Source organism: Gracilinanus agilis, chromosome 2, assembly GCF_016433145.1.
Source record: "Gracilinanus agilis isolate LMUSP501 chromosome 2, AgileGrace, whole genome shotgun sequence".
Taxonomy (NCBI): domain Eukaryota; kingdom Metazoa; phylum Chordata; class Mammalia; order Didelphimorphia; family Didelphidae; genus Gracilinanus; species Gracilinanus agilis.
In genome coordinates, this window is record NC_058131.1 from 437056529 (window position 1) to 437072452 (window position 15924).

At 38.7% G+C, this 15924-nt stretch overlaps 1 protein-coding gene across 3 annotated transcripts in view; it reads left to right on the forward strand.

The window, feature by feature from the left end:
• The first annotated feature begins 4593 nt into the window (after nucleotides 1–4593).
• BRF1 (BRF1 RNA polymerase III transcription initiation factor subunit) overlaps nucleotides 4594–15924 on the forward strand; it is a 195085-nt gene continuing 183754 nt past the window's right edge. For all 3 annotated transcript variants that reach the window (XM_044664724.1, XM_044664725.1, XM_044664726.1), the window contains exon 1: nucleotides 4594–4863. In XM_044664724.1, coding sequence (XP_044520659.1) covers nucleotides 4680–4863 — 184 coding nt within the window. In that variant the 5' untranslated portion in view covers nucleotides 4594–4679. The remainder of the gene's footprint in view (nucleotides 4864–15924) is intronic.

The following is a 15924-nucleotide window of genomic DNA, read 5'->3' on the forward strand; positions in this document are numbered from 1 at the left end:
CCAAATATGGAGCTTCTCTTTCATTTCCAAACTGTGAAGGCTTCAGTCAGTATACTGGGAAGAGTCATGCCATAAGTTACTGAATGGGAGTAACAAAATGAGGAGGGAATTGGCATTTCTTCCCTTCAACAACATAAGAAGGGTAAAGTATAGGAAAAACTCTAACCAGTAAGGGAAAGGAGATGCCCCCAAAATGTTGGACTTCATCTTGAAGCAACTTCTAGGATGTATATTTTCTTATGACTGTTAGTTAGCTATATTCCAAATTCTGTCTAAATGAAGAAGTACTGGAATGTGATAGGGCAGCCAAAGACCAGGCAAAGAGCAGAAGGGTGAATTTCCAGGGCATTTAAAACCCCAAGAATATAAGTCATAACAACTGTAACAATGGGTTTTGTGGAGGACGTGTTACATCCAGCTATCCTCCTACACTGCCTTTGGAACTGCCTTCCAAGACAAATCTATATCCTGACCACTTCCTTTTGAAGACTTAGAGTAGTATGTAATTGTAAAAATAGATTTAGCAAATACATTGTTTTCAGTGACTCTTAAGAGAGCAGGACTAGGATCAATTAATTTTCTTTCTCTTGGCAAGGAAGGAAGTACATCTCTACTGTCCTACTGATGAAAGTGGGCAGTTATGGGCAGTTATAGAATGTGGGTAGTGATAGAAGCAGGACCCTCATGTTCTGAAATCTTGGATTTTTCACCAGTTAGCTCAGTTAAGAATAAATTGCAAAATCTGTACTGTTAGCACTAATTAAGCATAAATTGCAAAATCTGTATTATTAATCAGTTAACCATTCTGCATTATTAATCACTCATAATGGTTTTATATTATTCTGTTCTGTATACTAGTTTTGTGCAATTGTGTATTATTAATTTCTCATATTGTTCTGTATATACCTTAGTCCTCAACTGTAAGGCATTATTAATCACCTATACTGGTCATCTACTGTGCTCTATTAATGCGAGCATTCCAGAAGAGTAGTGAGACATCTTTTACACTAAGAAATTATGGCAGGTGGGACAATGGAGGGAACATGAAACATATGCACAAACCTGCCCATGGCCCCCTTTTTCATTTTTTTGCGTTCCTAAGTTCATGTATGCCAGACCCAAAAGTACAACTCTATCTGGACTTGAACCTTCCTCATCTATGCTCATCTTCCTAGGTTTTCTTCCTGTAATGCCTAGAGGTGGCCTATTCTGGGAAAAGGTGGGGATTTCCCTGGAATGGGAGGTGACAAGCCCCCAAACCCTCAATAAATGTGCAAACCCTTATCTACACCTAGGGTTATTTCGTCAGCTCCAGGGCTACTGTATCAGCCTGAGGTCAATTCCATTAGCACCAAGACTTTTCCATCAGTGATTAGGCTAATTCGCCACCTTAAACCTCTTCTTTAAATAAAATTCTTTCATATTTCTAGATTAACCATAGTTTTGAGCCTCCCATTCTTGGAATTAATCCCTGCTACAAACTTTGGACTGTTTTTTCCACAATACTACCCCAAAGTACTTAAACAACCCTCTAATTTGTAACCAATTGGTTAGATGATTAGTGTTTTGTCCCTTGGAGTTATAGCCCCTATTTAGATAGCTGGCATTGTGCTGGTTATTTGAATGGAATAAGGTGGCCATAAATTACCCTCCTAAAACTTTGAAAGGGAATGACTGGGCTACTAACTGATAAAACACAGGGACCACAACCTAGTGGGACATACTTTGGCCAGTAATGAACTGTTAGCCATAGTCTCCCATAGTAGCAAAAAAGAGACCTAAAAATTGATAGGGCCATAATTTGGCTTTCAGGCATGTCTAGTTTGCCTAATATGGAACCTAGTAAATCCCTACCCTGAGGATGTAGGAATCCTTCTTGACTGGCTGCCTGTATCTTTTAAAAAAAATTATTTGTCCAAACTTTTCATTCTCTTATCTTTTCTGTAGTTACTACCTGCTACTCCCAGCCTGAATCCCATTAAGTGAATCCCTGAGATGGGGAAGGGATTTTTTTCTTCCCTTGCTCTCCCTTTTTTACCTGTTTCCAAAAAATGGGTCTTATGCTTTGTATGCTTTGTCCTCCATTTCAGATAGTAGAGATAATCCCTATAGACTGGGAATTAGAACCATGTAGAGCCATGATTACAGGAGAGTGGTATAGCAGCAACTATTTTAGCATGAAACCCTAAGAAGTTCAGGGGCCTGGGTCTTGAGCCCCAGGGATGTGTGGACTTGGACCTCTGCACTGTGGGAACTGAGCTAAACTGTGAACTTAATCTCCTTTCCTTTGGTCCAAGGTAGTCCAGGGGAGGAAGGTTATGTCTTCCAGTTTTGGGGAGGAATGTGCTTGTATATTTGTGATTATCTTTGGGGGTAAATATTCTTCTGTGCAGAGAAGTGTTGCAGGACTGTTGACTTGTGACTGTATATCCTTCATTTTAGCTTTTTGCCCAGACCTCTTTGTTGAGGACCTGGGCAGTCAATGCTCCTTTTCCTGGATATAAAAACAGCAATAATCACATGATCAAGTCCACAAAATGGTTAAACAGGTCCTGTCACTGGAACCTTTCTATGTCCAAGACTACAATGAATTAAAAATGTCTATCACCTGTGGCAAAAAGAAGCCCTACAGGTATGAAAGCTCCTAGAATTCTGGATTCAGACCCTCAAAGGGCATACAGAAAATATTTCTAGCCCAGGCACCCTTCCTTTTCTCTGAAGAGAGCAAAGTTGGCATCTTCTAGTTCTAATCTTCTACTTTCCCCAAGGAATGAAAGTCTCCCATGTAGAAAGATGTGATAAGAAGAGGCTAGAGATGTGTATTCTGTCTCCTTTCTTGCCACATAATGACCCTTCACCTCCCTCCCCTCCCATATATCATCTTCAATCCTTTGTAAATGGGATGGGTCTTTGTGTTAATCAGAAGTCCTAAGCCTTTTACAAATGATTATCTTCATGATTTTGCTGTAATTATTCTGTAAATTATTCTCCTAGTTCTCACTCTGCATCCATTCAAATATTTTTCATAAACCATTTACATCAATTTTTTTTATAGCACAGTAGTATTTTATCACATGTGAATGGGTTAAAATCATGCATTATTCTCCAGCATATATTAGTTAGTATTAGTAATCATAGATTGGCAACTTCCCATGGAAAATTAGTGAAAGTTAGGTGCCCTTCAGAAGGGAGATACCAATCTCTCCTTATGAAGTGTGGAGAAATACCCCTCCCCAAGCAGCTTTATATACATATACACCTTTAATTCACACTTTTCAAATGTGGCCAAACCCCACTATTTTCTCCTTTTTTAATTAATAGCCCTGACAGTCAGTATTTTAAAGGTTAAAAGAGGCTAGTAACTGAGTAATGCTGATGGAAGATTCCTATGGGAAAAGTCCTTAAACTTAGACTACAATCTTGACTCCCTGTCCCAAATTTTCAGTCTGAAAGGCCTTGGTCATGTCTAAATTCTGACTCAACTTAGAAATTGCAAACTTGAGAAATGTTCCCATGAGTTTCAGACTGCTGGGAAACTTAAGGAGAGTAGGACAAGTTAAAGAAAACATAACATACACACAGAGGTGGTGGGTGACTGAAGAAAAGCACTGTGTTAATTTCCTATAAATTCTGACTTTATTAGTATTTCTTTGGACATTGCTGTTGAGTGGACCACTCAGAGCAGTACCTCCATCCTCTATCCTTCCTAATAAAGGCTGCATTTTCTCTGCCAGCATCTTATCAAGTCTCCTGTCTGCTCATTAGAGTGACTTTGGGGTGCAGACCTCCAAATTCTACTCCAACATACATGCAAATGCCACAACTTGTTTATATGGTGCTTTACATGATAGTGTCATATGGCTATGGTGCTCAGAACAATTCCATAAAGATGCTGTTATTCCCATTAGAAGAACTTCTCCATGTTGATATCTCCTTGATACTCCTGTTGAATGATTATCTGGCTCTGTGTTGTATCCTACAGCAGAACGTTCTACAAGCTCTCCGAAGGCAAGGCCTGCTTTGATTTGTGTGTGTGTGTGTGTGTGTGTGTGTGTGTGTGTGTGTGTGTGTGTGTGTGTGTGTTTCTACAGCAGCTGGCAGGGATGCTTCGAGCTTTGATGAACATCTGAGCAGAACTGGAAGGGAAAGAAGAGAAGGAAGAAGTGACAAGGCTGAGCTGAAGGGGAGGTGGGAACTCAGGTTTCCTTTCCAAGTTAGGTTTCACTCTCCACGGACGCAGAAAACGAAGCCAATGAAGCTTTTCGCTTCACTTCGCCCACTGGGGATTCCAGGTCCCCAAAAGCTGATACGAACTTTGTTATCTCCTAGGTGAGGCCCTTCTTCTTCCCGGCCCTAACGTCCTGGGGCACGGCCTCACGCAAAGAATGGCCCAGGCGGTTGGCGAAGGTTCTGAGGGCGGTTCACAATTCCTCGCGGCCGCCCTTCGGCCTCCCGAGAGGAGAAAGGGAGGGGAGGAGAGAAGAGGGCAGAGGGGCGGGACCATTTGGCGCCGGCAGCATCGCGAGAGGAGAAAAAGGCCCAAACGGGACTTGGCTTTTAGGATTGGGAAGAGCTCCGGATCTTCGGCTGCGGCCCGGGTCTAGAGGCAGTTACCTAGTTTGGTGGGTAGTGGGGGATCCACCTGGGCTTGAGTGGCTGAGGGCCCGGTGGGTGTCAAGATGACGGGCCGCGTGTGTCGGGGTTGTGGCGGCACAGACATCGAACTAGACCCAGGCCGCGGCGATGCGGTGTGCACGGGTTGCGGCTCTGTGTTGGAGGACAACATCATCGTGTCTGAGGTGCAGTTCGTGGAGAATAGCGGCGGCGGCTCCTCGGCTGTGGGGCAATTTGTCTCCCTGGATGGTGAGTGGCATCTCTTGGGAGGGAGCGTAGGGCTGACTGCCTGCTCGCGGTTGCCGAGGGGAGGCGGCTGTGACAGGACTATGTTGGGATTTGTCTGAGGTCTAGGGGCTAGCTACCCGCCAGGCCCTAGCGGGAGGACGCGGACCTCACTTGTGTGGGGGCTCCTGGCCCCGGCTCTGAGCCCAGCGGGGCCTGCCTTTCCCCCTGACAGGTGGAGCTCGGGGCGGGGTGGGCGGGTTGAGGGTGGACATCTGTTTAGTAGATGAGAAGGTGTTGGGAGATGCTGAGGTTAGGCCTGGGCTTCCCCTGGAACTGACATGACCACTGAAATTGGTGGTGGTGGGGGGCAGTGTCCGAGAAGGGGATACCAGCTGAGGATGCCTAGCCGAGCATCTGGTATCGAAGCTGGAGGAGGGGCCCTTGCGAAGCAAAGGTAAAAGCCCTGTACACCGAGAAAGAGAAATAGGCTTAATAATTACTTATCCTATTGCTCCTTAAAGCTTGCAAAGTGCTATATGTATATTACCGCTTTGATTCTCAAATGATCTTGGGAGGTAGGTTACCACAGTAATTATTTTATCATCCCCATTTTGCAGATGAGGAAAATGAGCCTTTTTAAACTATTTTTTATTTAATTTAGAATTTTTTTCCCGTGGTTACATGATTTATGTTCTTTCCCTCCCCACTCCAGGAGCCTACCAGCAATTCCGCTGGGTTTTACATGTATCATTTATCAAAACCTATTTCCATATTATCAATATTTGCAATAGAGTGATCATTTAAAGTCAACATCATATCCCCACCGAACCATGTGATCAATCATATGTTTTTCTTCTGCATTTCTACTCCCATAGTTCTTTGGATGTGGATAGTGTTCTTTTTCATAAGTCCTGCAGAATTGTCCTATTTTATTTGCATTGCTACTAGTAGAGAAGTCCATTACCTTATATTGTGCCACAGTGTAGCAGTCTCTGTGTACCCTGTTCTCCTGGTTCTGCTCTTTTAGCTCTGCATCAATTCCTGGAGGTCTTTCTAGTTCACATGGAATTGCTCCAGTTCATTATTCCTTTCAGCACAATAATATTCCATCACCATCAGATACTACAATTTGTTCAGCCATCTTGTCCATGCTAGAATAGTTAGTAAATGTAACATCAAGGCAGAATTTCAGGTCCATCACTGATTTACTTTGCTATGTGGCTTTTACATCAGTCATTGACCCTTGATAGTTGCTCCAGGCCATAGAAGAAGCCAAATTATGTAGGTAGGCAAAAACTCTTTCCCTCTGGAGGCTGTGCAACAGCACCTGGATACTGCCTAGTTTCTTTGTTCCATGGGTTTACATTCTAGATAAAAGTAGATTTATGAAAAGGAAAATGAAGAAGAGTGCTTTTGGAAGGGAGTGAAAACAAAGTCTGAAGCTTGCTACCCTTCATATTTGTTCAGAAAGGAAAAAAGGAAAATTTATTCCTTTGTCTTCAGATCTTATTATTACAGATTATCTAGTCTAGCCTTTTATTTTATATAGGAGGAAACTAAGGCCCAGAGAGAAATGACTTCACAACCAGTATCAGATCAAGAACCAGAACTAGAACCCAGGTCTTCTGACCTTATTTTTACTCTGCTATATTTTTACTATATTATGCTCTTTTATTTTTTCCCCTTTTTTTAAAATTTTATTTTATAGAAAAATTTTCCATGGTTACATGATTCATGTTCTTACTTTCCCCTTCATCCCCCCAACCCACCTCCCCCATAGCCGACAGGCATTTCACTGGTTTTAACATGCATCATCGATCAAGACCTATTTCCATATTATTGATAGTTGCATTGGTGTGGTTGTTTTGAGTCTACATCCCCAATCATGTACTTTTCCATAAATCCCTCAGAATTGTCCTGGGTCATTGCATTGCTGCTAGTACAGAACATTATGCTGTTTTAAATAAAAGCCAATTAACAGATAAACAACTGCAGTTATTTCTGTGATTTTCCTTTTTTCATTTGTAAAATTCTTGAGTTTGATAAGAATTTATAAAAATCACCAATCTCATACTACATTTTAATATTTTTGATGCATTTTGTTTTGATTCAGTAGATATTTCCCAACAAATATCCAAAGTAACCATCCATCACAAAATATGTTCCCTCAAACTGCCTAATAACATGATTATGAACAATAATAACTGCCATTTTAGAGTTTTGTAGTTACTGAATGTTAATAGAAAGGAATGATGTAAGCTTAACTCTTTAACAATTGGGTACTAACATTTACTAGTGTACTTGACCTGTATTTTATTGCTTATTTGAGTATTGCATTTTGTTTATTAATGTTTTTATTTACATTTATATATATATACACATATATATATCTATAAATATAATTTTCTTGGCTCTGTTTTTCTTACCTTTCATACAAAGTCTTCCCATTTTTAGGTTCTTAGACCTAAAGATGGAAGGGAGCTCAGGGATTTTAATTTATTGTTCATTGATTACTGTAAATTGTTTTTAGGGGGTCTGTGAACTTGAATGTAAAAAAAATTATACCTTTAGTTTTCACTAAATTTCAACAATATTAATTATGAATTAAAATATTTATTTCATTAAACATCTAAGTATATGTAAAAAATTTTAAAACACTCATCTCATAAAAGTTTTGAGTTCCAAATTCTCTCCTTCCTTCTTACCATTCTTCTTCCTTGAGAAGGCAAGCAGTTTGATTTCTATTATACACATAAGATCATGTAAAACATTTCCGAATTAAGCATGTTTCAAAAGAAAACACAAAATAAAACAGTAAAAATAAAGTAAAAAAGTATTCTTCAATCTGCATTTAGAGTTTATCTGTTCTATTTCTGGAGATGGATAGCATTTTTCTTTGTGTGTCTTAGGGAATTGTCTTGGATCAGTCTTGATCAAAATGGCTGTCTTTCATAGTTTCATCTTTTCATTATTGCTGTTACAATGTACAGTGTTCTTCTGGTTCTTCTTACTTCCCTTTGCATGAATTCATTTATAAGTCTTAACAGATTTTTACGAAACCAAACTGCTTGTCATCCAATAACAACTTGTTTAGCCATTGCTCAGGTGATGAGTATCTCCTCAATTTCCATTTCTTTGCCACTACAAAAAGAACAGCTATAAATGTTTTTGTACAAATAGGTCCTTTTCCCTTTTCTTTGATTACTTGGGAATATAGGCCTAGTAATGATGTTACATACAGAATTAATAGCTCTTTGAGTGTAAATCTCAAATTGTTCCTCAAAATGCTTGGACTAGTTCACAAGTCTACCAACTGTGCATTAACATCCCAAGTTTTTTCCTCCAGTATTTATCATTTTCCTTTTCTATCATGGAAGCGACTCTGATAGGTGTGAGGTGGCACAAAAGAGTTAATTTTCATTTTTCTAATTATTAGTGATTTAGAGCATTTTTTCATGATAGCTTTGGGTAGTTAGGTGGTGTAGTAGAGTTTGAGGCCTGAAGTTGGGAAGACTTTTCTTTCTGAATTCAAATCTAGCCTCAGACTCTGGCTGTATAACCCTGAGCATGTCCCTTAACACTGTTTGCCTCTGTTTCTTCATCTGTAAAATGAGCTGGAGAAGGAACTGCAAACCACTCCAGTATCTTTGCCAAGAAAACCTGAAATGGTGTAACAAAGAATCAGGCCTGACTGAAAGCGACTGAACAACAATTGATGGTTTCAATTTATTCTGAAAACTGCCTGTTGACCATTTTATTAGTTCCATTGACTATTTATCAACTGGGGAATTTATTAACCAAAATTCCTTTAACCATTTATCAATCGAGGAATGGTTCTTATTTTTATAAATTTGGCTTAGTTCTTATATATTTGAGAAATGAGGGTTATCATAAACTTGACACAAAAATCTTTCTGTTTCCTGTTTTCCTTCTAGTTTTGGTTGCGTTATTTTGCTTGTACAAAAGTTTTTTTAATTTCATGTAATAAAAATTATCTTTTTCACTTTCTGCAAGCCCTTGTATCTATCTCTTGTTTGGTCACAAACTCTTCCCTTTTCCATAGATCTGACAGGTACATTTTCCTTGCTCCCTTAATTTACTTAAAGAGTTTACCCTATGATATGAGATGTTGGTCAATACTTAGTTTCTGCCAAACTACAATAATTTTTGTCAAATATTGAGTTCTTACCCCAAAAGACTTTGGGTTTATCAGGCATTTAATTTGGTTATTTCCTTCTGTTTATTGTGTATTGTGTACCTAATCTTTTTCATTAATCTATAACTTTTTAAAAAATAATGCACCTTATCTTGAGAAGAGTTTCTTCACTAGACTTCATCTGTGACACAAAAATGGTTAAGAATCTCTGATCTAGTACAACTCCCTCCTCTTACAGATGAGGAAAAGTATTTCTGGTCTAGTTCAGCCTCTCAATTTGCAGATGAGGAAAGGCAGAAGACATGGGTAGGTTAAGTGATTTACTCAAGATCACTGGAGTAATAATTTAGGTCAGAGGCAAGATGTGAACACAGGTCACCTTTACATGCAGCATACAATTTTGTTGTAATAAATATTACTTTGAATATATTTCTGCTTATAGGCCAGGCTGTCAAATCTCCTTTGGGTGTAGTCTCTGTAGTGAGTTTTCTGGATCAGAGTATAAACAACCTTGTTTTCTCAAAGCTCAAACTGAGCTTTATTTCGAATAACCCATTTTCAAGAAATTCCCTTTTCCCACACTGAATAAAAACGTTCCAGCACCCCTTGATCACTTTAGATGAGGTTAGTGGATATAATCAAATCTCAAGCACCTTTTTTGTCTTCTTGGATTTTCCTATATATTGAGGTAGCTCCCAGGTATTCTAGCTTCTGGCTACATTCTTTTTTCTAAGCATTTACTTAACCAGTCAGTTGTCCTTCCTATTAAATATTCTCTAAAGTATAGATAGACCCTAAGTTCTATAGTTCAGTGGAGATTCCCATTATTGGTGTCTTTCCCAAGATAGTGTTTGTCCCAGGGTGTTTAGCTTCATGTGGTGGCTGTGATCATTGGCACATTCTGGTTAAAGATGTGTTCTAACTACTCTAGTAGTTATGAATTATTTTTTAAGTTGGCAGGTGTAAATAACAAAGTAGTTTTTATTATTCATGTAATTACAAATTGCTTTCCAGGATAATCTGATCAATTTAAAGATCCCCCAGGAGTAGATTCATTAATGTATTCATCTTATAATTAGCACTTCCATCTTTGAATTTTCCTATCTTTTCTTATCTTTCAGTTCACTTTAACACTTTCACTTTTAGTTTTTTTTTTTGGGGGGGGTGAGAAATGATGAGGTAAAAAAAATTTTTAATTTATTTAATTCTTATTAGTGGTTTTTGGAATAATTTTTAGGATGGTCATTTTGTCTTTTGAAAACTATTCACATTCTTGACCATGATCACTTGTTCTATGGAGAATTGCTCCTAATTATATAAATTTGTGTCAATTCTTTAAAAAAAATTAATTATATTGGGGAAAAAAAAAACCCTTACCTTCCATCTTAGAATCACTGGTGTGTATTGTTTCTAAGGCAGAAGAGTGGTAAGGGTTAGGCATTGGGGGTTAAGTGACTTACCTGAGGTCACACAGCTAGGAAGTGTCTGAGTCCATATTTGAACCTCAGACCTCCTATCTCTAGGCCTGGCTCTCATTCCACTGAGCCACTCAGCTGCCCCTGTATCAATTCTTGATTGACTATGAAAAATGTCTGAATTAATGCAAAGATTTTCCCTCCCAGTTTGGACCTACCTTAAAATTTTTTCTTTCTTTTTTTCTTAAAACCCTTACCTTCCGTCTTAGAGTCAATACTGTGTATTGGCTCCAAGGCAGAAGAGTGGTAAGGGCTAGGCAATGGGGGTTAAGTGACTTGCCCAGGGTCACACAGCTAGGAAGTGTCTCAGGTCAGATTTGAACCTAGGACCTCCTGTCTCTAGGCCTGGCTCTCAATCCACTGAACCACTCAGCTTCCCCCTCCCCCTGGCCCCCTTAAATTTTATGTAGTGGAAATTTTCTTTTTTGTCTTTAGTGATATCAATCCTTTGGTTTTGCATCTATGGGAATTTCTCTTCTCCATAGCAATTTTCACAGTTCAAGTGCCATGGTACAGCATTATATAAGTATCTGTCTACTGCCACCAACTGTGATTTACCCTTTTTGAAATAATAATGTAAGTTGTCAGGCCTGAGCTTTTACTTTGCAGTGCAAAAGGTTACATTAAGTACACAGGGTGACCTCTAATTTATGATGGATTCCATTCATTGATATTTGGATTGTATACGTATTGTGGTCCATTCTTCCTCTTCAATTCTGTAATTGTCTGATTAAAATTCTTTCACTGGTCATAGTTGTAAAAGATAAACTTTCTTAGAATTTTTTTGGTTAGGATTTTTGTATTAAGATCACTTGTACAAATTTAGTTAGAGTAAAGAATGTTCTTATCTCTTTTTCACTTTGTTCACACTTATTTTAACTTTATTCAAAGCAGGTGCAGCAAATAGACAATTTTAGTGGCTCTGGTAAATACAGATATTTGTGGATTAGTCAGTTAATTGATAGAACTCAATAACTTGTGAAACTAAATAGATCTTTTAAAATTTCTGTCTACAGAAAGAAAAGAAATTAATTAAATGCATTTGTGAGAAATGCTGGGCTAGTATAGATTATTGTGAGGTATGTTGATTCTAGGGAGTTTGATTCTATTGGCATTATTATTAGCATCATTTCAGGATGCCTTATCATGGCCAATCATCTTATGAAGGTATTTTTTCCCTTCTCTTTTCTGTAGTCAGGTCAGAGTTAGTCTAAATGTTACTAAAGACTTTTTGTTCCTTTCTTAGGCTTTTCCTTAACTGCAATGCCCTTTTCCTTTCAACTTAAGACTCCCCCAAATTCAACCAAACATATTTTTTAAAATACTTGTATCCTTGGATAAGTCTTCTCTAAACTTTGTATCTCCTCATCTTACCTACTTAAATGCTATTTTCTTGCTGCATGTGCTATAACTCTTGTTGCATTTTGTACCTCTTTTTTGGTCCTCATAGGAATTACCTTGCATTTCTTGAGGGCTATTATTAGTAACTGCCTTTTTTGTGTTTTTTTTTTGTTTGTCTTATTTTTACTCTTATGTAAGGTGCTCAGCAAGTAGTTGCTGAATTAATATTTGAAACTAAATTACGGTCTCAGTCCTATGACCTTAATGTTGAAAATAGTAATGTAAACCAATAGGAAGAGAGCAGTGACACTGAAACATGTCAATGAAGTGGTCTAACAACAGAAGAATGGGATGACTTTTCAACGTATTGTTTTATTATCAAGAAGACCTGTTGGTACCAGGTAAAAAGGAATTATCAAAGAATTGAAATAAAATTTTGAAGGATATAAATATGTGAAATATTTTATTTTAGAGTTTCTTGTTATTGTACCTGAGAGCCACTTTTCGTAATGGTTGAGAAACTGTTACAGTATGTAGTGATACATATTGTAAATTTCTTTTAATTGTCTCTGACCAATGGAAAAAAGAAACAATCCTTACCTTTTGTTCTAGAATCAATAGTGCGTATTGTTTTTAAGGCATAAGAGCATAAGAACTAGGCAATGGGGATTAAGTGACTTGTCCAGGGTCAGAGCTAGGAAGTGTCTGAGGCCAGATTTGAAACCAGGACCTTCCATATCTTGACTTGTCTCTCAATCCACCAAGCCACCTAGCTGCCCCATCTTTGATCAGTTTTCAACCCAGGCTGTGCAGGAAGAAAAATGTTGGCCTTTCATAGTGAAGAGATGAGTGGGAAGGGAGAATGTTATATGTAGAAAAATAAGTAGTCCTTTTGGGTAAATTAGAGAAATATTTAGGTCCATTCAGAACAAAATATACATCTATCAAGGTGGAAACAATTCTGATGTTCCTACATCCTTGTCACTTGTAGCTCTCCAGAATCACTCTTTTCTAATCCATTTTATTCAAAATTCTCTCTCCTGCAGAATTGTCATAGTCTCCTAATTGTCTATTTTCCTTATTTCCTCTTTCTAATTCATTTTTAAAAAAAGTTCTTAACTTTCTGCCTTAGATACTAAGTACTGATTCCAAGGCAGAAGAGTAGTAAAGACTAGGCAACTGAGGCTAAGTGATTTGCCTAGGGTAACTAATCCATATTTAAAAATGGTAATAAAATAAAGCAATTTCTCTAATTCACAAAACTGAACAAGCTACTCTCTTTTTTAATTTCTTAGGCAATCCAAGTTCTCAATCTTCATCCTTCCTGATATTCCTGCAGCTTTTGACACTGGTTTATCATCCTCTTCTCCTTGGTTCCCTATTCTCTCTTAAGTTTTTGGGGCACTATTCTCTCCTGGTTCTTCTCCAGACTATCTGGACTCTCTTGTTTTTCTTAATCTCTTTTGTTGGATCCTTATCTAGGCTATGGTGCTTCTTATGGATGCCTCATAAGTCTCCATCCTGAGCCTGCTTCCCTTTTCCCTCTATACCAGTGATGGGGAATCTATGGCATGGGTGCCAAAAGATGGCACTTTCTGGGGGCACTTGGCTGCCCTCCCATTCCCTCCTTCCCCCGAGTTCATTACTAGAAAGGCAGAGGGACTTGGGTGAAGTTGCTCCCTTCTCCCTCTCCACCTAGCCTGATGACATTTTTTCACATCATGTCCAGCAGCCCAATGGAAGTGCTTTCTCCTTCCCCTGTGTGGGGTAAGGGTGGGGGCAGAGTATGCCCGGTACTTGGTAGGGGTGAGGGGCATGACACTCTTTTTTTGTGGTGGGGTGGGGGTGGGGCCGCTGGCACTCCATCTCTAAAAGGTTTGTCATCACTATACTATTTCACTTGGTGATCTGATCATCTTCATGGATTTGATTATCATCTCTATGCTGATAATTTTCATATTTATCTTGCCCTAATCTCTGTTGACCTCTAAGCATTTCCAGCTACTTCTTAGACATCTCAAACAGATTGTCCTAGAGACATCTTAAACTTAGCATGTACCAAACAACTCATCAAACTGAATTTTTCCTCCTCAACCCTCTTCTCTTCAAAATTCTCTCTGTTGCTGTTGAGGGCAATGGAAGTCTCCCAGTCTCTCAGGTTTGCAACTTAGTGTCATCGTCTATTTCTTGCTATCTCTCACTTTTTTTTTTTATCTAATCCTGTTGCCAAGGCCTGTTGATTTCCCTTTTGCAACATCTCTCAAATATACCTTTTCTTGTCTGACTCAGTCACCACCCTGGTACAGGCCCTCATTTCTTCACACTTGTATTAATGCAATACAATTGCAGGGTTGGTCTCCCTGCCACAAATCTCTCTCCACTCCAGTTCATCCTTTATCAAGTCACCAAAGTGATTTTCCTACACTGCAGTGTCATGTTCATGTCAATGAGTAAGGACTAAATAAAATGTAGTGTCTCCTTATCACCACCAGAATCAATCAGTAAACAATGAGTAAGGACTAAATAAAATGTAATGGCTCCTTATTACCACCAGAATCAATCAGTAAACATTTATTAAGTGCCTACCATGTGCCAAATACTATGCTGAGAAGGAATAGTTAAATATGTAGGAGAGAGATGTTCCAAAACCTAGAAAGAAGAGAATATCAAGAAGAGAGAGAACAACAATCTCAAAGGCAGCAAAAAAATCAATTAGAATGAAAACTGAGAAAAAGCCATTGGGTTGGTCAACTGACTTTGGAGAGAGCAGTTTTGGTAGAATGACATGGTTTGAAGAAGAGAGTGAAAAGAGAAAATTCAGACATCTATTGTAGACCACCTTTTCAATGAGTTTGACGACAAAGAGAAGAGAAATAGGACAATAGTTAGCAGGGATGGAAGGATCAAATGAATGTTTTTTGAGGATGGGGGGATATGGGCATATTTGTAGGCAGTAGAAAATGAGCCATTAGAGAGGTAGAGATTGGAAAAAAGTTACAGAGAGGCATAACAGAGGAGCCAATTTGTTGGAGTAAAAAGGATGATTTGGTATCACAAGTAAAACAGGGTGAGGGAGAAGAAAATGGCAAAAGGCACCTGAATGATAAGAGATAAGGAAGAGGGGAGAAGAGGGAGTTTATAGTGAATGGCCTCAATTTTTTTTTTTCTGTAAAACAAAGTTCTTGGCTGAGGAAGCACAGGGAAGGGGAGTCATTAGAGATTTTGAGAAAGGATGAAAAGGTTTGGAAGAGTTGTGGAGAATTAATAGGATTGCATAGTATCAATGTAGTTGAGGTTGTGTAACAAGAATTTTAGTGGACCCAGTCAGAAGGGTTGGGTGATTTTCTCCACCTTTATTCAGTAGCATGTATATAGGCATAAAGACAACAAATGGTAGGAGTGATCCAAGGCTGAGGCTTGGCTGGGTATAATGAACAATATGAAAAGAGAATTCAAGAGATGAAGACAGTGTAGATTTGAATTGGTTCACCAAAGAGTCACAATAGGGAGAAGAGGAGAGAGTGGCTAATGCTAGGGAGATAGCCTGGGAAATAATTGAGCAGTTAGGGCAGGGGTTGGCAACCTTTTTGGCTGTGAGAGCCATAAATGTCACATTTTTAAAAATGTAATTTCGTGAGAGCCATACAGTGCTCACAGTGTGCGCTCCTGTAACAGTGCGTGCTCCTGTAACAGTGCCTGAAAAAAAAATTGACTTTATGGCTCTTGCTGACCCCTGGGTTAGGGGTTTGGAAGTCATAGGGAAAATGAAGAATAGGGTTATATAAGGGAAGGCAGAAGGAGAGGTGAAAAACTAATATATTATGGTCAGATAAAAAGATTTCAAAATTCTTGAACATGAAGGTGGGCGATAGCAAAATCAAGGGTATGACTATCTTGTGTGTGCCTGAGGTGGTATGGAAGATGAGATGAATAGGTTGAAAAATTGGGTAGATATATTTGAGGGAACAACTTCCTCTTAGTATGAGGGCAGGAGTTTAGAGGACAGAAAAATTATGAACCAAATGTAGAAATCATTGAAGAAATGAGGGGAAGGACCAAATGTTTTGGAGACAACAACTACCAGTATTTTGGGTATGAAAAGTGCGAACC